Here is a 23,825-nt window from a genome sequence, read left to right as displayed (position 1 = left end):
GACTGGACACCACTCAACACACCACTCTTCTGACTTCAAGTCTGGCACACCCAAATACCTCTCTGCCGGTGACACCACAACCTCACTTTTCTGCGATTAATCAAATCAAATCAAATTTTATTTGTCACATACACATGGTTAGCAGATGTTAATGCGAGTGTAGCGAAATGCTTGTGCTTCTAGTTCCGACAATGCAGTAATAATCCAACAAGTAATCTAACTAACAATTCCAAAAAAAAAACCTACTGTCTTATACACAGTCTAAGGGGATAAAGAATATGTACATAAAGATATATGAATGAGTGATGGTACAGAGCAGCTTAGGCAAGATACAGTAGATGGTATCGAGTACAGTATATACATATGAGATGAGTATGTAAACAAAGTGGCATAGTTAAAGTGGCTAGTGATACATGTATTACATAAGGATGCAGTAGATGATATAGAGTACAGTATATACGTATACATATGAGATGAATAATGTAGGGTATGTAAACATTATATTAGGTAGCATTGTTTAAAGTGGCTAGTGATATATTAACGTTCCATCCCTCCAGTACAGTTGATAACCATTGCAATAAAAGCTAAAAAAGAATATCTTACTGAAGCATATATCACGTATTGGTCAATCCCTCTGTACTGGTACAGATCGACTAGTAACACTACTCCTCTCAGGATCCATCCCCTTTGACCCTATCTTCCTCTACTTCCTTCACTGCCTCAGCATATGCACAATGTATGCGTAACATTGATGTTTCACTCTGGTCACACATAATGAAATAGCCACATTTAAATACGATTTTTGACCCTATCTTCCTCTACTTTCTTCACTGCCTCAGCATATGCACAATGTATGCGTAACATTGATGTTTCACTCTGGTCACACATAATGAAATAGCCACATTTAAATACGATTTTAGAGATATTTAATTATATCCAGACAATTTCGAAAAAGTCAATTCTTTCTTTTATTGTAGTAAAGTATAATGTACTTCTATTCGCAGCAATTCTGCCAAACTATTTTAATCAACTCCTACTATTTGATGAATGCAGCCCTAATATGTGAGAATGCAGGATTTGCTAGAAGTTAGTAGGGCTCTTTTTTTCTTTTCTTAGTAGTACAGGATTAGATAGGATGGTTTAGTTTCTCTTAATGTTTGGTTCTTTATTCATTATTCTGTAAACTGTGATTGACTACACAATCCAGTACAGTAGGTGGCGGCATGCCCCTATGAACTGTGTTTGCGGAACGCCGTAATATTGTAGAAGAAGAATTGTGAGCATGCGCATTGTCGCAAATGCCGTTTGGCGTTGTGACTCCATTTATGCGGTATTTCCAAGCGGGAAGCAGCAGCCAGGTCAGCAAGATTAATACAGTGGTCGGTTAGACAGCAGTCTCCCCGATTATAGACTTCGCTGGTAGGGGATCTACTAAAAAAGGAATATGCCCCGAGAAATCATAACACTTCAACTTGGCCAATGTGGAAACCAAAGTACGGTGACGTCTTTCCCCTGCTACAAATGATTAGCTAGCTAACGTTAGTACATATACCTAACGTTAACAACTGTAGGCATAGCAATGCTAGCCAACAGCTAGGCTAGTAGTAAAATAACAACTACTAGACATGCACGTATCATGCATGGGTTTGGTGTTGTAATTAAATACATCTTATTTCCACTCCATTGCAGTTGGTTTTGAGTTTTGGAAACAACTCTGTGCAGAGCATGGCATCAGTCCGGAGGGGATTGTGGAGGAGTTCGCCACAGAGGGCACTGACAGGAAGGATGTCTTCTTCTATCAGGTACAGCACATCATTAGCTAGCTAGGTAAGTGGGTCAGGTTCCTATCCCGGATATGGAGACATGGGGAGAGAGTGCGTGTAGGCATCGCATCTTATCACCTTGTTGTATCCTTCTCAACCGTATTGGAGAAGTTTCAAGGTCCCCTCAAACCGTCTTCTCCAATGTGTTTTGAGAAGGAAACGAGGAGCAAGGATGTGAGGAGTCAAGAAAATATTAATTGAGAAAGGGCGATAGACTAGAGGGAATCCTTGCCTCTCTGTCTATTGGTCCTGATGTGGGCTTGGCAGGTTGCTAGATTTGGCTTCAAACTAAAGCACAGTACATGACAGTTATCCACTGACTACACAGACAGGGAAAGTTAAATATAGGTTAAAAAAAAGAAGAAAATAATTTAAAAGACAGATCTTCCAAAGGTGGTGGAGTGGCGTCTGTAAATTTTGGTGTAGAATCCTTTGTTGACTGTTACTTGATCCCCTCTGTCGAAGATGCTTGGACCTTCATTTTTTGATATATTCAGTGGTATTCCCAATAGGTATCACACTGGTGTTTTCTGTAATGACCTTAGTGATCACTGTTAACCTTCTTTTTTGATATATTCAGTGGTATTGCTAACAAATGCTCACCAATAAAGAAAATGATAATTAAAAACCGGTTCAGCCCCTGGTTTGACTGTGATCTTGTAGACTTACTCCACCTCAAGAATTCCATTTGGTGAAATGCTCGGACTGACGGGCTCTCGTCCAGGCAAATGAGAAATATGTGCACTCAGGCTATGTGGAAGGCCAAAGTTTAAGTTTAAGGAGAAGTTCTCTCTGGGTCTAACCCCAAGAACTTCTGGAAAACGGTTAAAGACCAGGAGAATAAACCCTCCTCCTCACAGCTGCCCATGTCCCTTAATGTTGATGTGGTTGTTACTGACAAGGAGCACATGGCTAAGCTCTTTAATCACTTCCTTAAGTCAGGATTTCTATTTGACTCAGATATGCCTCCTTGCCCGTCCAACATTTCCTCATCTCCCACCCCTTCTAATGCTCCTAGCCCCAATGCTCCACCCTCTTTTTTCCCCCCTGCTGGTGGTCACTGAGTCGGAGTTGCTAAAGGAGCTCCTAAAACTTGACCCCCAAAAAACATCTGGGTCAGATGGTTTAGACCCTTTCATCTTTAAGGTTGCTGTCTCTATTGTTGCCTACAACCTTTTTAACCTGTCTCTCCTCTCTGAGGATGTTCCCATTGCTTGGAAGGCAGCCACGGTGTGTCCTTTATTTAAAGGGGGAGATCAAGCTGATCCTAAATGTTATAGGCCTATTTCTATTTTGCTCTGTATATCAAAAGTGTTGGAAAAACTTGTCAATAATCAACTGACTGGCTTTCTTGATGTCTATAGTATTCTCTATGGTATGCAATCTGGTTTCCGCTCAGGTTGTGGATGTGTCACTGCAACCTTAAAGGTCCTCAATGATGTCACCATTGCCCTTGATTCTAAGCAATGTTGTGCTGCTATTTTTATTGACTTGGCCAAAGCTTTTGATACGGTAGACCATTACATTCTTGTGGGCCGGCTAAGGAGTATTGGTGTCTCTGAGGGGTCTTTGGCCTGGTTTGCTAACTACCTCTCTCAAAGAGTGCAGTGTATAAAGTCAGAGCATCTGCTGTCTTAGCCACTGCCTGTCACCATGGCAGTGCCCCAAGGCTCGATCGTAGGCCACACGCTCTTTTCAATGTACATCAACAACATAGTTCAGGCAGTAGGAAGCTCTCTCATCCATTTATATGCAGATGATACAGTCTTATACTCAGCTAGCCCCTCCCCAGATTTTGTGTTAAACACTCTACAACAAAGCTTTCTCTGCTCTTAACCTTATGAACACCTCCAAAACAAAGGTCATGTGGTTTGGTAAGAAGAATGCCCCTCTCCCCACAGGTGTGATTACTTCCTCTGAGGGTTTAGAGCTTGAGGTAGTCGCCTCATACAATTACTTGGGAGTAAGGCTAGACGGTACACTGTCCTTCTCTCAGCACTTGCTGCAGGCTAAGGTTAAATCTAGACTTGGTTTCCTCTATTGTAATCGCTCCTCTTTCACCCCAGGTGCCAAACTAACCCTGATTCAGATGACCATCTTACCCATGCTAGATTACAGACACGTAATTTATAGATCGGCAGGTACGGGTGCTCTCGAGCGGCTAGATGTTCTTTACCATTCGGTCATCAGATTTGCCACCAATGCTCCTTATTGGACACATCACTGCACTCTATACTCCTCTGTAAACTGGTCATCTCTGTATACCTGTCGCAAGACCCACTGGTTGATGCTTATTTATAAAACCCTCTTAGGCCTCACTCCCTCCTATCTGAGATATCTACTGCAGCCGTCATCCTTCACATACAACACCCGTTCTGCCAGTCACTTTCTGTTAAAGGTCCCCAAAGCACACACATCCCTGGGTCGCTCTTCTTTTCAGTTCGCTACAGCTAGCGACTGGAACGAGCTGCAACAAACACTCAAACTGGACAGTTGTATCTCTTCATTCTAAGACTCAATAATTGACACTCTTCCTGACAGTTGTGGCTGCTTCGCATGATGTATTATTGTCTCTACCTTCTTGCACTTTGTGCTGTTGTCTGTGCCCAATAATGTCTGTATCATGTTTGGCTGCTGCCATGTTGTGTTGCTACCATGTTGTTATGTTGTTACTACCATGCTTTGTTGTTATGTTGTTACTACCATGCTTTGTTGTCATGTGTTGCTGCCATGCTGTGTTGTTGTCTTATGTCTTTCTTTATGTGGTGTGTCTCTTGTCGTGATGTGTGTTTTGTCCTATATTTTTATTTTAGATCTTTTTTTAAATCCCAGCCCCCATCCCCGCAGGATGCCTTTTGGTAGGTCATCATTGTAAATAACAATTTGTTCTTAACTGACTTGCCTAGTTAGAAATAAAAACTAATGATGCGGTGCAGCAGCTGCTGTATTGACACGAAATGGACAGCGTGCATCACGGACTGTACCATTTATTCCCCACTAGATGGAGCAGTCTAATAATTTATGACAGTCAGCGTTCACCATGTTACTGCGATCAAATATTATTGGTCACATACATACGTTTAGCGGATGTTATTGCAGTTGTAGACATGTTTGTGTTCCTAGCTCCAACACAAATCTAAAAGTGAAAGAATGGAATTGAGAATTATATAAATATTAGATTGAGCAATGTCGGAGTGGCATTGACTGAAATACAGTAGAATAGAATACAGTATATACATATGAGATGAGTAAACGTTATTAAAGTGGCAAGTGATTCCAAGTCTGTATATAGGGCAGCAGCCTCCAAGGTGCAGGGTTGCGTAACCAGGTGGAAGCCGGCTAGTGATGGCTATTTAACAGTCTGATGGCCTTAAGATCGAAGCTCTTTGTCAGTCTCTCGGTCCCAGGTTTGATACACCTGTACTTCCCTCGCCTTCTGGATGATAGCGGGGTGAACAGGCCGTGGCTCGGGGTGTTTGATGTCCTTGATGCTCTTTTTGGCCTTCCTGTGACATCGGGTGCCGTAGGTAGTCACCAAACTACTATTATTAATTGTGTATGCTTTGCTTTCTGTGCATCAAGTAGGAGTAAGCCTTACCTCTCTCTCTATATGGTCCACAGGCAGACGATGAACATTACATCCCCCGTGCTGTTTTGTTGGATCTGGAGCCCAGGGTGATCCACTCTATCCTCAACTCCCCCTACGCCAACCTGTACAACCCAGAGAACATCTACCTGTCGGAGCACGGAGGAGGTGCAGGGAACAACTGGGCCAGCGGCTTCTCGCAGGTGACTATGTGGACCATGTTGTTGGTTGTAGCTGGGCCAGAGGCTAAAGGACAGGGTCCACGTAGAGAACAAAAGCTTTAGCCTTGAGGCGAATAATGCATATCTAGTAGAGGTTTGGCTATGTTGTTGTTGTAATTTTTTTTGTAACTACATTCACCCATATAACTATCTGGAATAATGCATGTCTTGTCGTTTGCAGGGTGAGAAAATCCATGAGGAGATCTTCGATATCATCGACAGAGAGGCAGACGGCAGCGACAGCTTGGAGGCAAGCCCACTCTTTCTCAGTGTCTGATTGGTCCACAGAGCATATGGGGTGAAAGCTAAGGAGTCGGCAGGCCTGAGTTTGGAAGCATTCCAACAATTCTCCGGTCTCATACACACACTACACCGACTGCATATCCTGCCTCACGTGAGGAGAACATTGGAGGGAGAAACTGAAAATGGGAGGGGACTATCCAGAGTGAAACACTTCCTGATTGTCTCCATATGTAACTGACTGACGTGTGAAAGGAATATATGTTTTTCGGTTCTTTTTTTCCCCCTCTTTCCCTTCCGTTGTGCTGTGGTGGAAAGCAGGCTTTCTTTGGTGACTTATAATGGGTAACCTTAATAGAGAGTACACATAAAATGGGAGCCCACACATGTCATCTTAAAACTAGTAAATGCTGTTATTTCAAGCCACTGTAAGGTTGCCTCCCTTAAAACAACATGACTGTGTAATTTCTGTTGCCCCTACTCTTTATGACCCCACATTATTATTTAGAGTGTGTGGACATGCATTTGAGAGGGTGTGTGTGAGAGAGTGTGTGGCATGCCGTGTTGGGTGGTAATAGCTGGACTGGAGTAGAAGGCAGGTATTACATGGCTGTCTAGGCGAAGGAGAGAGCCTACTTGTGGGGTTGGCCTGCCCTCCCACCTCCAGGCTGGGTGGAGAGTGGGAGGCGTAAACACAGGTCATATATACTGGCACAGTACAATAAATACTACTACTTAACCTGATGGATGTCATCTAAAATGTAGATTTCTGCCTAAATAGACATACTCAAAAGTAATAATTTATCATGAGAGGGCCAGAAACAACTAGTAATGCTGCATAGTCCAAGAAAGATTAAAATCTCACTTTTCTGGTATAAATAGTTATACATTTCTCAGGTGTAGTCACTTTTGAGGTAACAAGTACATATTAAAAATATGATGAAAATATGAAATATACACTGAGTATACTAAACATTAGGAACACCTTCCTAATATTGAGTTGCCCTCAGAACAGCCTCGATTCGTTGGGGTATGGACTCTACAAGGTGTCGGAAGCTTTTCACAGGGATGCTGGATGTCCTTTGGGTGGTGGACCATTCTTGATTTACACGGGAAACTGTTGAGCGTGAAAAACCCAGCGGTGTTCTAGACACAAACCGGTGTCCCTGGCACCTACTACCATACCCCATTCAAAGGCACTTCCATTTTTTGTCTTGCAAATTCACCCTCTGAATGGCACACATACAATCCATGTCTCAAGGCTTAAAAATCCTTATTTTACCTGTCTCCTCCCCTTCATCTACACTGATTGAAGTGGATTTAACATGTGGCATCAATAAGGGATCATAGCTTTCACCTGGTCAGTCTATGTCATGGAAAGAGCAGGTGTTCTTCATGTTTTGGACACTCAGTGTATGTGATGTAGTTCCCATTCAACAAAAGTTGATGAATAGGGCTTGAAATAACTGATATGCTTTCTAAATATAATAACAATCAAATTATAAATCAACTAACTATAGGATTTTACTTTCCTTATAACTGTAAAATAGATATGATAATATTTAGTAACAGTATAAAATTGACCTGGTTAAATAAAAAATAGGAATTTCATAGAACTAGACAGATAATATTCTGCGCTGCGTCCTCTGATTAACGCACAGACGCCACTCAAATGCCCGCTGACTATTTCACACCATCTTTAAGCAGTGAGCACAAACTGATTTAGTCCAGCTGTGACCAAGAGAAAGTGGTTTGTTTCTACCAAGAGAAAGTGGTTTGTTTCTACCAAGAGAAAGTGGTTTGTTTCTACCAAGAGAAAGTGGTTTGTTTCTACCAAGAGAAAGTGGTTTGTTTCTAACAAGAGAAAGTGGTTTGTTTCTACCAAGAGGAGAAAGTGGTTTGTTTCTACCAAGAGAAAGTGGTTTGTTTCTAACAAGAGAAAGTGGTTTGTTTCTACCAAGAGAAAGTGGTTTGTTTCTAACAAGAGAAAGTGGTTTGTTTCTAACAAGAGAAAGTGGTTTGTTTCTAACAAGAGAAAGTGGTTTGTTTCTAACAAGAGAAAGTGGTTTGTTTCTAACAAGAGAAAGTGGTTTGTTTCTACCAAGAGAAAGTGGTTTGTTTCTAACAAGAGAAAGTGGTTTGTTTCTAACAAGAGAAAGTGGTTTGTTTCTAACAAGAGAAAGTGGTTTGTTTCTAACAAGAGAAAGTGGTTTGTTTCTAACAAGAGAAAGTGGTTTGTTTCTAACAAGAGAAAGTGGTTTGTTTCTACAAGAGAAAGTGGTTTGTTTCTAACAAGAGAAAGTGGTTTGTTTCTAACAAGAGAAAGTGGTTTGTTTCTAACAAGAGAAAGTGGTTTGTACCAAGAGAAAGTGGTTTGTTTCTAACAAGAGAAAGTGGTTTGTTTCTAACAAGAGAAAGTGGTTTGTTTCTAACAAGAGAAAGTGGTTTGTTTCTAACAAGAGAAAGTGGTTTGTTTCTAACAAGAGAAAGTGGTTTGTTTCTAACAAGAGAAAGTGGTTTGTTTCTAACAAGAGAAAGTGGTTTGTTTCTAACAAGAGAAAGTGGTTTGTTTCTACCAAGAGAAAGTGGTTTGTTTCTACCAAGAGAAAGTGGTTTGTTTCTAACAAGAGAAAGTGGTTTGTTTCTAACAAGAGAAAGTGGTTTGTTTCTAACAAGAGAAAGTGGTTTGTTTCTAACAAGAGAAAGTGGTTTGTTTCTACCAAGAGAAAGTGGTTTGTTTCTACCAAGAGAAAGTGGTTTGTTTCTAACAAGAGAAAGTGGTTTGTTTCTACCAAGAGAAAGTGGTTTGTTTCTAACAAGAGAAAGTGGTTTGTTTCTAACAAGAGAAAGTGGTTTGTTTCTAACAAGAGAAAGTGGTTTGTTTCTAACAAGAGAAAGTGGTTTGTTTCTAACAAGAGAAAGTGGTTTGTTTCTAACAAGAGAAAGTGGTTTGTTTCTACCAAGAGAAAGTGGTTTGTTTCTAACAAGAGAAAGTGGTTTGTTTCTAACAAGAGAAAGTGGTTTGTTTCTACCAAGAGAAAGTGGTTTGTTTCTACCAAGAGAAAGTGGTTTGTTTCTACCAAGAGAAAGTGGTTTGTTTCTACCAAGAGAAAGTGGTTTGTTTCTACCAAGAGAAAGTGGTTTGTTTCTACCAAGAGAAAGTGGTTTGTTTCTACCAAGAGAAAGTGGTTTGTTTCTAACAAGAGAAAGTGGTTTGTTTCTAACAAGAGAAAGTGGTTTGTTTCTACCAAGAGAAAGTGGTTTGTTTCTAACAAGAGAAAGTGGTTTGTTTCTAACAAGAGAAAGTGGTTTGTTTCTAACAAGAGAAAGTGGTTTGTTTCTAACAAGAGAAAGTGGTTTGTTTCTAACAAGAGAAAGTGGTTTGTTTCTAACAAGAGAAAGTGGTTTGTTTCTAACAAGAGAAAGTGGTTTGTTTCTAACAAGAAAGTGGTTTGTTTCTAACAAGAGAAAGTGGTTTGTTTCTACCAAGAGAAAGTGGTTTGTTTCTAACAAGAGAAAGTGGTTTGTTTCTACCAAGAGAAAGTGGTTTGTTTCTAACAAGAGAAAGTGGTTTGTTTCTAACAAGAGAAAGTGGTTTGTTTCTAACAAGAGAAAGTGGTTTGTTTCTAACAAGAGAAAGTGGTTTGTTTCTAACAAGAGAAAGTGGTTTCAATTCTACAAAATGCTTTTGTATTGTATTTTCGTGTTGGGAGTTTTAAATCCCTGTGTGAATATCACATCGAGATGAGACACGCATCAATAGAATCGTAGGGGTGTCACCTGTCAGGAAATATGTGAGGGGTAGTGACGCACTGAGCCAGAGGAAATTGCTCGTTTGTCTGGATGGGCCCAAAAATTGGAGACGTTTTAATCTTTTCACCCAGAGCAGTGGAATTAAGGAATTACGATGGTTCTGTTTCTCTGTTGCAGGGTTTTGTCCTTTGTCACTCCATCGCTGGGGGAACCGGGTCCGGACTGGGATCCTACCTGCTGGAGAGGCTCAATGACAGGTCTAAACACACACACACACACACACACACACACACACACACACACACACACAGGGAGGCTGAATTTCTACTCTTTTTGTTTGACTGCTGTAAAGTTAGTAGACTTTTATAATTGATGAAGTAGAAACTCTCTCCTAATTGTAACCATAATTGTCCCAGACTCCATTGGAGAGATAATATTCTCTCCCTGGGGGCACCTTTTAGTTTTCCACTGTTGGATGTTTTTCTGGGACCTGGTGTGTGCTACTTTTCTATTTTCTTCCTGTGTGTGTTGGCCAGGTACCCTAAGAAGCTGGTGCAGACCTACTCTGTGTTTCCTAACCAGGATGAGATGAGCGACGTGGTGGTGCAGCCCTACAACTCACTGCTCACACTCAAGAGGCTCACCCAGAACGCAGACTGTGTGGTGAGCAAGAAATACACACACTCACCCTCTCTCATCTGTGCTTTTTGCCTTCGTCTGGCTAGCGTTGTGTGGGGAAGAGACAAAAGGTTCTTTCCTGGAATCAAATCCATGCACATAAACTGATGTTGCATGGTAATTTTTTCGAGAACGTCCCCTTGTGCCGTTAAAATGTGATTTAAAAAAATAAATAAATAATGAAGACGAGACGTGTCAGTTCCACGCTGTCTTGTTGTTGTTGAAAGTTACAAACATCCTGTCCAAACTGGTACTGTCTCCATATCCCCCAAAACACCACAGGATGGGGACGGACAAGCCTCATCGCTCGCCTGTCTCTCTCCTCAGGCAAGCTCCATGGCCAAGTCTTAGAGAGAGGGAGGAAGTTGAACTCGGAGCCACAGGGCCTGTATATCATGAATAATTGTTTTAGGACCGTCGCTGCCAGCCCGGCAACACGCTGTAACAGAAAGGGAGTCTTCCCTGGCTGCTGGTGTGTATGACTGGTAATGAGGTGGTGTTGGTGGACATTTACATCTCTGGATGATTACCTCTTTGCTGCCTGGGATTGATGATTGTATTAGTTCCCGAGATGCTCTGACGGCCTAATGTTTCTCCTCTCCAATATCTACTTCCTCCTGCAGGAGTTTACGTAAAGGCCTCTACACAGGCTTATTGGGTTAGCCCCACAGCTAATAGAATCTATGTGGAGAAGAATTGGTTCCCCTGTTAGTGACGCACAGTGTGTGCCTCAATGCTTCAGTCTTCACACAGCAGCACACTGTCTACTCTGATTTACCCATCAAGACTGACTGGAGGATTGGATCACAGCCCACTGTTAACTAGTCTCTACCACACAGCATCTCTCTCTTGCCTCTGTTTCCCCTAATTCTAAAGTCAAACCTCCCCATTGCTGTCTTTCTGTGGAAATGTCAATCTTCTGACCTCATGTCTATACATCCCTCTCATTCTGTTTCTCTTTTTGACTTGTGTGTGTGTCAGGTGGTACTGGACAACACTGCTCTGAACCGCATCGCCACCGACAGGCTGCACATCCAGAACCCCTCCTTCTCCCAGATCAACCAGCTGGTGAGTGATTGACACCTGCCACTCAGGTGCAAGCTCCACCTCCTTCCCTGGTGGTGTTCTCAATATCCAGGTTCTAGATCACCAGACCCCCGAGAGGAGAAAGTGTTTCTGTACAGAGGCGTTTTGATCGCCTGGTCCCAGATCTGTTTGTGCTGTCTTGCCAAGTCGGTAATACGACACAAACTGAACTGTGACCAGGCTACTGTTTTATAGCCTACTGGCTGTGACCCAGATATGATTAGGCGAATACAGAGAGCGTGTATGCGTGAGGTAAACCTCACACTGTTTGTTCAAACCTCAGGACATTCTGACTAACTAGTTAGACTAGTTACTCCTGACACTTTAGCTGTCAAACTGGATCTCTCAGCGTCTCTCACTCCCTAGCAATTATTGTTGAATGAACACCCAGTGATTGTTTAAAAAACAAAATTGTGGTCAAATATGTCTATATCCCTAGGGCTGTGGCGGTCATGGGATTTGGATGACTAGTTGGCCACACAAATGAACTCGGACACCGTAATAACTGGTCAAATGTTATATTATTATTATTATTTATATATTTGTTTTAAATTCCCCTTTCCTCTGCTCCTGACTGCATGTGCTGCCATAGAAATAGAATGAATAGAACGAGCGTCCCCATTCTAGTCAATGGTGGCATAATGGGTGGACTGGCAGCTATTGCGAGTGTACCCGTAGGAGCAAAGGAGGAAGTAAAAGAAGGAATTAAAAGCAGGAAGTGTACCTGTCAAAATGTGCTGTGATTTGTTGATTCAACTCAACTGACATTACAAAAACTACATTCCATTGCATGAGCCACATCAGTTAAAATCATTTGAATGAACATTCTACATTACCATGGAAAGTATTGCATCACAATACCAGGCAGCCGTTGCGAGTGTACCCATGAGTTTACCAGTCAAATTGCCAGGGTGAGAGGTGCCCAAGTCTATTCATTATATTTCTATGTGTGCCGCTGCAGGGAGGGGGACACTCCTTGCTTGTTTCAGCAAGGAACAGCAGTTTCATCACGCTGTTAAGAGTCCATGTTACTGTAGAAACGGACTCGGCCTCACGAATGCCCGGCCATTCCGTCTTCAGTCAGCTGTTCATTCCACCCCCAAATAATATTTAACCGGTTATGCCGGTTATTTATTTTCATGACGGTCTTCATCCATAACCGTCGTTCATACAGTAATTGTGGCAGCCCTATATACCCCTCTCTAGGCTAACCTTCTAACCATACAATCTCATATAGCATGTCTTCTTTTTAAACATTAAATACTGTAAAAACACCAGCAAATCAGCCCCAAGTGATTTTAATTTTGGAAATCTGTTCTAAAGTATTCTCACGCATAATAGAGACCATACTGTGTATGTGATTGTATACAAATGTAAGCAAGGTTTGAAATATTTTACCTATTTGGGCTTCTTGCAGTCAATTTGCAGTCTACAAATGATTTGTAAATATTTTCCGGCTCCCTGACCATCCACTCATGAAAAGATTGTCCCGCGGCTGAATCTAGGTGATGATCCCTGTCATATAGGCTTCATTTCTTATGATCACTGTATACTCCTGGTGATTGCCCGGCAGAAATTGACAAGATTACGGAAATAAAAACAGCCACAGGTAATTATGTCAACTAAAGTTTTTTTTTCTCTCCACAGGTTTCCACCATCATGTCAGCCAGCACAACCACCCTGCGTTACCCTGGATACATGAACAACGACCTGATTGGTCTGATCGCCTCTCTCATCCCCACGCCCCGCCTTCACTTCCTCATGACTGGCTACACACCGCTCACCACTGACCAATCGGTAAGTAGTTCTCAGTGACCGCGTAGTACGTCTTGGTGCTTTCAAGACACCTGGGAACTCTGAAAAAATCATGACGTCCGTGATCTTCAGGTCTGAAAGTTGGACCTCTATAAAGATGCCAGAGTTTCTGACTTGGAATTGCAATTGGATGACCGTTCAAAAAAATAAAACCCAGTCGGCGCTCGTTTTTTCCAAAACACTGTAGTCTTCATCAAACTTATTTTTATTATTATTCTTCTGCATGCTACTGTTACACCATTTAGGCTAGAAATGCCATTCAAACTTTAAAATGTGAAGACTGGTCTGGAATGGTGTGCTTGCATCCAACTTTTTTATAACGATTTATACTTTTGAAACTACATTTTTTCATTCACTTTAATGGGACTTTTTTCAAGATTCTAGAGCTCCTTATTGTAACGTCACTTCCAACATTCACTGTAATACAATGCAACTTTTGACAAAAATCTGCTATTTTGACCACTTTGCCAACAACTTAGACAAAAAGTTAGAGCGTAGTCTAGAAAGGTCTCGAATTTGTGATTTTGTTTTACCAATCTCTTTCACCGCTTAAGCTATTAACTCCAAACCAACGCTTAGATGTGTAGACTGACCCTACTTAGATTGCTTGTCAAAAGATTTTTGATACTATATATACTTTTTAAACTATAACCATTTTAAAATGTGCATAAATGAACATGGGTTTGAACGAGAGCCATAAGAATACAGAGGTAGCCATTCAGTGGTCCTGCTGCTTGGCCAATTAATCGACAAGACTAACTTACACAATTCTGGCTATCCTAACTATCCTATTCTTTCAAAGATTTATCAACTATAGCTATACACATTTGCAGAAAATAACTATCCAACTGGCTTCATCAATAAGTGCATCGATGATGTCGTCCCCATTGATTACAGGCAACATCCGCACTGAGCTAAAGGGTAGAGCTGCTGCTTTCAATGAGTGGGGCTCTAACCCGGAAGCTTATGAGATGCTATGCCCTCAGACAAACCATCAAACAGGCAAAGCGTCAATACAGGACTAAGATAAAATCGTACTACACCGGCTTCGACGCTCGTCGGATGTGGCAGGGCTTGCAACTATTACAGACTACAAAGGGAATCACAGCCGAGAGCTGCCCAGTGACATGAGCCTACCAGATGAGCTAAATTACTCTATGCTCGCTTCGAGGCAAGTAAACACTGAAACATGCATGAGAGCATCAGCTGTTCCGGATGACTGTGTGATCACACTCTCCGATGCCGATGTGAGGTAAGACCGTTTAAACAGGTCAACATTCAGGACCTGTACTCCGAGCATGCGCTGACCAACTGGCAAGTGTCTTCACTGACGTGTTCAACCTGTCCGAGTCTGTAATACCAACATGTTTCAAGCAGACCACCATAGTCGCTGTGCCCAATAACACTAAGGTAACTTGCCTAAATGGCTACCAACCCGTAGCGCTCGCGTCTGTAGCCATGAAATGCTTTGAAAGGCTGGTCATAGCTTACAACACCATTATCCCAGAAACCCTAGACCCACTCCAATTTGCATACCGCCCCAACAGATCCACAGATGATGCAATCTCTATTGCACTCCACACTGCCCTTTCACACCTGGACAAAAGGAACACCTATTTGAGAATGCTGTTCATTGACTACAGCTCAGCGTTCAACACCATAGTGCCTTCAAAGCTCATCACTAAGCTAAGGACCCTGGGACTAAACACCTCCCTCTGCAACTGGACTTCTGGACTTCCTGACCCTTACTCCAGGTGGTAAGGGTAGGTAACAACACATCCGTCAAACTGATGCTCAACACAGGGGCCCCTCAGGTGTGCGTGCTCAGTCCCCTCCTGCACTCCCTGTTCACTCATGACTGCACGACCAGGCACGACTCCAACACCATCATTAAGTTTGCCGATGACACAACAGTGGTAGGCCTGATCACCGACAACGACGAGACAGCCTATAGGGAGAAGATCAGAGACCTGACTGTGTGGGGCAAGAACAACAACCTCTCCCTCAATGTGATCAAGACAAAGGAGATGATTTGTGGACTACAGGAAAAGGAGACTGAGCACACCCACATTCTCATCAACAGGGCTGTAGTGGAGCAGGTTGTGAGCTTCAAGTTCCTTGGTGTCCACATCACCAACGAACTAACATGGTCCAAGCACACCAAGACAGTTGTGAAGAGGGCACGATAAAACCTATTCCCCCTTAGGGGACTGAAAAGACTTGGCATGGGTCTTCAGATCCTCAAAAGTTTCTACAGCTGCACCATCGAGAGCATCCTGACGGGTTGCATAACTGCCGGGTATGGCAACTGCTTGGTCTCCGACCGCAAGGCACTATAGAGGGTAGTGCGTACGGCCCAGTACATCGCGGCAAGCGGTACCGGAGCACCAAGTCTAGGTCCAAGAGGCTTCTAAACAGCCTCTACCCCCAAGCCATAACACTCCTGAACATCTAATCAAATGGCTACCCAGACTTTGCATTGCCACCCCCTCTTTTACGCTGCTGCTACTGTTATTATCTAAGTATAGTCACTTTAATAACTCTACCTACATGTACATATTACCTCGACTAACCACACTATGACCGAGCCCCCTCTGTATATAGCCTCGCTATTGTTATTTTTCTGCTGCTCTTTAATTATTTGTTTTATTTCTTACTTTTTTGGGGGTCCTTTTCCTAAAACTGCATTGTTGGCTAAGGGCTTGTAAGTAAGCATTTCACTGAAAGGTCTACTACACCCGTTGTATTCGGCGCATGTGACAAATGCAATTGGATGTGATTTGAACAGTAACTATTGAACCATTCAAGCTAGAGACACCAAACCGACTTTGACATGTTCAGTGTATCCTAACCTTTCATTTAGCTACTTGTTCAACTATAAGCAGTCCCCAACATTACTACTGCGGAATACCAGCACTGCTATAACGTATTTCAAAACCATACATACTCTAAAACAAGCTAGGAAGCACACCACATTTTCTTCAGGAAATGCACTTTTCCGATTTCACTGTCAGCCTGAAGAGTTGGTTTATTAGAACTACAGCTTGGTCTAGATACAAACCTGTTCTACGTAGTTCAACTACCATCAAAATATGTTTAAAGAGCCACTAGATGCACCGTCTTATTTCTCTCCCCTAGAAGTTTCAACTAAAATCCAACTTAATTTACACTGAATGTTTTACAAAAGTAAATTGTACATGTATTTATCTGAAACCCAGTTGCTTTCCTAAGAGTGTTGTCCACATGCTGTTTCTTTTCCCCCATATTCTGACAGAAGACCATTTTGTCTTGTCTGTCTTTTTAGTTTTCACAACCAACAACTGTAGTTTAGACATTTTTGTGATCAAACTGCCCCACAATCCAAAGTAACAGACTACCATGTCAACTCCATCCAAGTGATCAGAACAATTATTTTATTGCATTTAACTTTGACTATATGTAACTGCTTTGCTTTAAATAGTAAAGTAAACCTTTCTTAAACTACTACCCCTACCACAAAAATACTTTTTAAAGAGTTAAAGCAAGTCCCACCAATTTGTACTAGTTTAGTTTAATCTCTGTTCTTGAAAACACAGATCTTGACTGAGTTATCCAACTATCATCTTCTTTTAAAAACATTTTAGTGAACAAAGCATTCCTGTCACTTATGAATATGCGTGCTTATACATGCCCTCTCCTTTGTTTCTCTCCCAGGTGGCCAGTGTGAGGAAGACCACCGTGCTGGATGTGATGCGGAGGCTGCTGCAGCCCAAGAATGTCATGGTGTCCACGGGCAGGGACAGACAGACCAACCACTGCTACATTGCCATCCTCAACATCATCCAGGGAGAGGTGGACCCCACCCAGGTGTGTGCGTGTGTATATTTAGCATGAGAATGTGTGCTAGCTCAGTATATTTAAAAAAATGTTTTAAAATAAAAAACGTCTTTAACTACGGATGACATTTAAAAAAAGTTCAGTATTAGTTCATGAGCTGCTGACTCATTTGGATGTTATAAAGGAGATGGCTGAAGACCAAGTGGATATTGTAATGTCCTTGTGGTGCTGTGTGTTAAACATATTGGTCCAAAAGTTTTTGCAATATCAATACTTTCCATAAGTTGATACAATTCCTGTTTGTGTGAGTGCAGGTCCACAAGAGCCTGCAGAGGATCCGAGAGCGTAAGCTGGCCAGTTTCATCCCCTGGGGTCCAGCCAGCATCCAGGTGGCTTTGTCCAGGAAGTCCCCGTACCTACCTTCTGCCCACCGCGTCAGCGGCCTGATGATGGCCAATCACACCAGCATCTCCTGTGTAAGCTCCGACCCTCATTCTCATTACAGGTTCTAAAGGGTGGCTACTTGGAGTAGGGTGGCTACTTGGAGTAGGGTGGCTACTTGGAGTAGGGTGGCTACTTGGAGTAGGGTGGCTACTTGGAGTAGGGTGGCTACTTGGAGTAGGGTGGCTGCTTGGAGTAGGGTGGGTGCTTGGAGTAGGGTGGATGCTTGGAGTAGGGTGGGTGCTTGGAGTAGGGTGGATACTTGGAGTAGGGTGGATACTTGGAGTAGGGTGGATACTTGGAGTAGGGTGGATACTTGGAGTAGGGTGCCTTGTGCAAAAATATTTTAAAAGGTGACAAAACTATAATCCTTAGCTAACATTTCAATGGAAAAACACTTCATGGGTTGGTGATAAGAGTATTTTTGGTATCCTAACACACAGTCAGCAACTGAGGGAGTGGGCAGAAAGTGACTAATATGAGGTATATGTAATGTAATTATGTAATGTATTCACTGCTATAAGTTCACTGGATGCCCTTTCTCTTCTCTTCCTCCGTTGCAGCTGTTCGAGCGGACTTGCAAGCAGTACGACAAACTGCGAAAGCGCGAGGCCTTCCTGGAGCAGTTCCGCAAGGAGGACATCTTCAAGGAAAACTTTGACGAGCTGGACAACTCCCGCGAGGTGGTGCAGCAGCTCATCGACGAGTACAGTGCTGCCACGCGGCCCGACTACATCTCCTGGGGAACTCAGGAGCAGTGAGGACAGATGGGATATACACCCCTGTCACATGACATGGGTCTGGTCCCCCTCTACAGCCCAACCAGGGAAAGATGGGGCTGAGCTAGTTGCCTCATGTGCCACCTGCCCCATCCCTATGTAGAAAAGTGTTCAAGTTCATCCCTGCTGCTTTTCTTCCCTCTATTCTGTCCTTAAGCTCTGTTTGGGAGTTAAAACAGAGCTTCAATCTGTGTGCCTGTATCCAATCCCCACTGATGGTTATGAATAGTAGTGAATGACTGGTCTTTTTCTCTCTGATGCAGGATTCCAAAACGACCCCTGGCACGAGACACTACATGGATAGTAGATCTGAAAGGATCAAATGGGTATCAGCTCCATCTTGTTCTCTTGACAGGTGGAATGTATAATATTGTGCCCGGTGGTTAAGGGTTGATTTGGAATTCTACATCAGAACTCGTAGCCTTGTTTGGCACTATTTTTATACTATGTAGTACTACTCTGCTTTTGTGCTGTTCCTTTTGCAGTCACACAGACTAACATACCAGCCGGAGAAACACTCGAGTGTCCTTGAAGGGGGAATGGAATAAAATGCCTGGTGTGACTATTGTCTTTGTACATTTCTGAAAGGATTATGATACCAGAGCCCATGATGATCAAGCTCTGACAGGGTAGTCAAGTCAATAGGCCTCGGATCAGTTGCTACTGTCCCGTATGTACTTCCCAACACACACTTAAACCAAAACGTCTGTTTCCAAAGTATGGCAGAGGACAGCCTACTTCTCTACTCTGGTGCTGGAGTGTAAATCCATACTTTCTCTTACTCTACGTGCATCAAGAAGCTTGTTAAATCGCATCTACAGTTTCTCTTTTTTTGTAGCCATCCAGATGTATATATTTTTCATGTTGAGCTTTGTGTTGTGAATTTTTTTTTATTTTTTATAATTCATTGCCATTGGTGGACTTAAGTGTGAGCTGTATGCTGCTGTTCATATAAATAATTGTAAAACTATTAGGATAAAGTGGTACTTGTTCATTACTGCATCATGAAGTACAATCACTGACATGCAGTCCTTGGCAGTTGGTCTTTGTATTCTGAAAATGCCCGCTTCAAAGCTTTTCAAGGGTCCACAAAAGAATGCTAGATGAAGCTTTACAACTCACCTGGAGTGTCTGTGTGCTAATACACCCTCTCCCCCATCAAATTCTACTACGCTACTTCAGGCCTCATTACCTGACAGAAATGCAGGCTCACTCAGCAATGCCTGCTCGGTCAAGCAGGTCAAGTCCATTGTGTCAACCTAAGACGCTGACTGTTCAGAAGGAGAGATTTTAGAAATCTGTCTGGTTGCTGGCACCAAAATCCATCCCCTCTGCCAGGCAGCTCAGGTTGAGAACTTAACTACGGACTGTAACTAGGGCATCAATGAGTGGCTTTGTTTTTCAGTGATACTAAGCCTTAACACAATAACAAAACAGTATGGTACAATGGTGCTGCTTTTTAATTAATTACATAGTCTTTATAGTTTACTTATTGCACATCCAAGTTAGTTAAACAAAAAAACAATAGTGCAATTAACTAGACACATATTACACACAGAAGGTACCATGTGGTGTACAAACAAGCTTTAAACAAAGCGAGCTTCAGGTTAGACTGTCGTCTTCCTTTTCATAGTTACACGGAGGGAGGGATCTCCGAGACCGTGAGCGTAGCTGCCTGCAGCTGCAGTATAAAAAGTGAGGGCCTGACTGGACAGTGACTGCCTGCATATCGTATGGGCAGGAGGCAGGGCTGGCTATGCCATGGTGGGTCCTTCCTCCTGAGGAAGACCTCCAAGTCTGGCTGCCAATTAAGGGGAAATAAAATCCCACCACAGCCTGGGTTCCTAATCGACTATTGTATTACATGACTAAAACTTCTATTGGTCTAAATGACGTTGGGGTGTAACTTTCTAACGTCTGGGTATATTCTCTGAAAAAAAGCTTACAGCAGAACTTCTCTTTGGTCCATGCTCAAACACCACTTTTTAGTTACTTTAAATGAACTTGGACAAAGTCTACCAGCCAAGAAGTGAACACAGATAGGAAATGTGCTGTGGTTTTGTGGCAAAAAAAAGTAGTCTAGGACTTTATTCAATCTGTGTTGCTGATTGCGCGATAGAAAAGTCATTTCCAATTGAGTAGACTCATGCAGCGTTTACCGTGAATGCAGTCTCTGCCAATGCGGGAACATTGCCTCTTAATGCTGAACATCTACGATACGGATTGAATAGAGCCCTTAAGCTATTATAGGATCACATGGCTGATCAGTACAGTGACCTAATGGATCTAGATGAGACGTTAATGGGATCATTTCAAGGCCATACTTTTTTTTTTAAACAACACAAACAGCTAGGTTCTTATTTAAGACATATGAAATAAAAAGACTACACCAAACAGTACATAAATAATACTAAGAACGCATCAATAGTCAGGACAGCATTGGTTCTGTGTGTCGGCACAGCAGAGAAAAGACAGGGGTCTGCATTGTGGTTGTGATGGTCCATGTTACTGGCTGGGGGTTAGGTGAGTACGTCAATTCTTCAGAGTGCGGACAGCTAGCTAATTTCCATCCACACCGAATATGTTCCCCACAAACAGAGACTGGGAAATAACAGTTCCACCCTTAAATTGGAGTTTTAGGCCTAGTTATAAGATCAATATTGGATCACTTAACTATTAAAAATGAACAGACAAGACATTTAAAAGGCTCCTATCAAGTGTTAGCCATAGTTTCATGTTGGGGTGATAGCTCGGGCAAACAGCAAGTTGACAAAGGGGGAGAAATCAGTGTTTGGTAGAAACAACAGACCAGTCATATCCCAAGATCCTTTAGTTTCTGTTACACAGCATTAGGCTGGATCCTTTATAACATCTTGTCCAATCAAATTGTCCCATCCAGTAGTCTCTCCCACCCAGCTGACAGTACCAGCAGGAGCAGTTCTGTCCATGACAGCCAGAGTGACTTACTGAGCTCCATCATCTGGTTCAAGTTCACACGGCTTGCTACGGTCTTTATGAAAACAGACCCTTTCAGAGTGTGTGTGTGAGAGAGAGAGGAGGTGAAAGTGTGGGTGTGAGTCAGTCACCCTTTCTATTGCATGAGGAATATTCTAGGAAAGGCAGAGCACCACATGTAGAACAACATAGCAGAGGCACGTTCACAGTTTGTCCTCTGCTCTGCTCCGTGTCTCTAGGTGAGCGGTGTAACTGGTTGGGGAACTGTAGATGAACTCTTGTGTCTAGGCAACAGTGTGTCTCCCTGAAGTATGGCCCTGCGAGTTCTAGGAGATAAGGAGCCACAGCTTCGGGTCCCGTGCCTCACGTTGTCGGGGTGCTGGTTCTCCCATGTGAGCACAGACGTTGAGTGGCAGGAAGGGGGGAGGTGGCGACACCTCATCAGCACCCACATTGGTTTCTGTGGGTTTCTAGCCTCACTTACAAAACAGGCTCCTCCCCTTCTCGCTCCTTCAGTTGGAAAGCCCAGCGAGGTTTATTGTCACGGATGAGGAGTAAAAACAGCCCTCTCTTTGTTTTGGCTGTGGTGCTGTTCCCAGTGGAGGAGGTGGAGGAAGCAGGCGCAGGGTCCGCTAGGCTGGGGCTGGGCTCCGAGGAGGCTGTGTGTGAGCTGAGGACAGGGGGAAGGGGCACCCATCACACAGGGTGCGAGGGCAGCTGCAGCAGGGTGGGGGTGGGTGTCGGGGGGAGGTGGTGGAAGCCCACCTCGATGGCAGTACCCTCTGTGATGCTCACCACGTCGTCGCCCCTCCCACGCTGGCGACGGATGGCACTGAAATAGGCATTCATCAGCTGCATGATCTCAGTCAGCTGTGAGAGAGAACAGAGGGAGGGGGGAAGAAAGAGAGGACAGAGAAAGGTGGAGAGAGAGAAGTAGTGAGAGAACAGAACGAGGGAGAGAAAACGGAGAGAGAGAGAGAGAGAGAGAGAGAACAGAGAGTCAGCCTGGTGACAGTGTGAGGAGTGGCTTTCTCAATGCCTGTGTCTGGCACCAACACAGGAGGGAGGGGAGAGATGATGTCATCCAGCTGCTGCTGGAACAGACACAATCCTCCAGGGATGGTCAGAGCGTGATGTGCCTTGGCACATTCTGCAGCAGCACCCGCACTCACACCACTGGAGTGAACTTCAGTAAGACACAACCCTAACAACAACCGAGGCAGATGGGTATTGCATTTCAACATATCATGTCTGTGTTTCAGCTGGGTTTTAGATCTGTCCTTAAAGGTCACAGCAAAATATTGCATTAGCTCATGATCGTATGTTGTTGTGTTGGCCACCAAGTCCTAACCCCAATTTATCCAACTACCATCAATCCACATCTGGCCTTCCCCCTAACACTATGTGACCTCTGGCCATAACCTTTGCCCTAACTTCAACACGACCCCAGTCCAGTTGCCGGCACCAATTTGAACCCTTACTTCAGCTGCTAACCTTGCCTTAACCGTTGACTCCTAGCTTAACCATATCCCACTTCAAACCAGCTCCTGTTGAACTCTCTGCCCAATCCACTTAAATCCTCTACGTTTATGACTGAGCAATGTGAGCACCATAGTTCAGAAAAGTATCACCCTCCTTTAGCTGGCCTCCAATTTGCCTGTTCTGCTGCACCAATAAATAAATAAAAGCCACTCTTGTGCCCCGTGAGAGAGAGATCACAGAGAGGGCTTTGTTCCGCGTGGGAAGATGCAAGCAAATCTGCAGGATGAACGGACGATTTGTTCTCACAAAGAAAAAAATAATTAGCGGTTTGGGGAAATATCCAGGTTTCTGGGAAATGTTATGGGCTCATTTTTTTGTCTAACCACTGCAAAGAAAAAAAAGACTCACCCCGGTTAGTATTTAATAACAGGAAGTAAGACTCTTGGTGGTTGATTCTGGTGGCAGAGAGAGAGGCAGGCTGTGTACTCTCGTATAAATCGCGATTAATTACTGTTGTTGCACGTGGGTCAGGGCGCTGTGGGTGGAATAACATCATGAGCAGGCAGAGTGGCTGTTTCAATGACTGTGCACAACGCGTCACTGTGATCAGTAATAGAGGCCATTCACCAGGCACAGTAAAGCACCTCACTGCTGTGTGCAGCCCGAAGGAGGTGAACAACTGGAGTCAATCAAAGACCGTCTCAGGCTTAATTCCACCCACAGACTCCGCTATGTGTCTGAGTGACAGATGTATCATTAGTACACACAATGCCTCCTGCTATGAGCTTTTGTTCACCCACCTTGGTAGTTTCAAACAGCAGGTCTCGGTCGCCGGCGGTGATCTTGAAGGTGTTGCTGTCGGAGACGCCGTAGGAGCAGATCTGTCCGTAGGGGAAGGACTCCAGAGCCTCTGCCTCGCCCTGCCTGTACAGAGACACACACGTCGCTGCCACACCCAGCCACAGCTTCTGAGAGAAACTACCTGTCGAACTCTGGAGAGCGAGCGAGAGAGAGAGAGAGAGAGAGAGAGAGAGAGAGAGGGAGAGAGAAAGAGAGAGCGAGGAGGAGGGAGAGAGACAAAGAGAGAGGGAGAGAGAGAGAGGGAGAGAGAAAGAGAGCGAGGAGGAGGGAGAGAGACAAAGAGAGAGGG

The 23,825-nt window shown here is 43.5% G+C and overlaps 2 protein-coding genes across 6 annotated transcripts in view; one reads left to right on the top strand and one right to left on the bottom strand.

The window, feature by feature from the left end:
• Positions 1-1,306: 1,306 nt before the first annotated feature.
• Positions 1,307-19,208, top strand: tubg1 (tubulin, gamma 1). Its single transcript, XM_024389848.2, has 11 exons — positions 1,307-1,493; positions 1,690-1,802; positions 5,445-5,612; positions 5,812-5,880; positions 9,801-9,880; positions 10,160-10,286; positions 11,283-11,369; positions 13,035-13,184; positions 16,896-17,048; positions 17,333-17,494; positions 18,023-19,208. Exons 1-11 carry the CDS (start codon positions 1,445-1,447, stop codon positions 18,218-18,220), a joined length of 1,356 nt encoding a protein of 451 aa, XP_024245616.2. The 5' UTR covers positions 1,307-1,444; the 3' UTR covers positions 18,221-19,208.
• Positions 19,209-19,680: 472 nt separating this feature from the next.
• The window catches only part of plekhh3 (pleckstrin homology, MyTH4 and FERM domain containing H3), a 46,881-nt gene continuing 42,736 nt past the window's right edge, over positions 19,681-23,825 (bottom strand). For all 5 annotated transcript variants that reach the window (XM_042307470.1, XM_042307469.1, XM_042307471.1 and 2 more), the window contains 2 exons: positions 23,476-23,667; positions 19,681-22,063 (listed from right to left, as the gene is read on the bottom strand). In XM_042307470.1, the coding sequence (XP_042163404.1) occupies positions 21,890-22,063; positions 23,476-23,667 (366 nt within the window). In that variant the 3' untranslated portion in view covers positions 19,681-21,889. The remainder of the gene's footprint in view (positions 22,064-23,475; positions 23,668-23,825) is intronic.

The sequence above is a fragment of the Oncorhynchus tshawytscha genome, linkage group LG27 (assembly GCF_018296145.1).
Source record: "Oncorhynchus tshawytscha isolate Ot180627B linkage group LG27, Otsh_v2.0, whole genome shotgun sequence".
Lineage (NCBI taxonomy): Eukaryota > Metazoa > Chordata > Actinopteri > Salmoniformes > Salmonidae > Oncorhynchus > Oncorhynchus tshawytscha.
Note: the sequence above shows the minus strand (reverse complement) of the source record. Positions and strands in the feature narration are given on the sequence as shown.

Bases quoted from the DNA above. Each gene is read 5' to 3' on its own strand.
- tubg1 (XM_024389848.2), top strand. From the start codon at position 1,445: ATGCCCCGAGAAATCATAACACTTCAACTTGGCCAATGTGGAAACCAA. The intron at 1,494-1,689 runs GTACGGTGACGT...ACTCCATTGCAG, and splicing joins TGGCCAATGTGGAAACCAAA to TTGGTTTTGAGTTTTGGAAA. The intron at 13,185-16,895 runs GTAAGTAGTTCT...TTTCTCTCCCAG, and splicing joins CGCTCACCACTGACCAATCG to GTGGCCAGTGTGAGGAAGAC.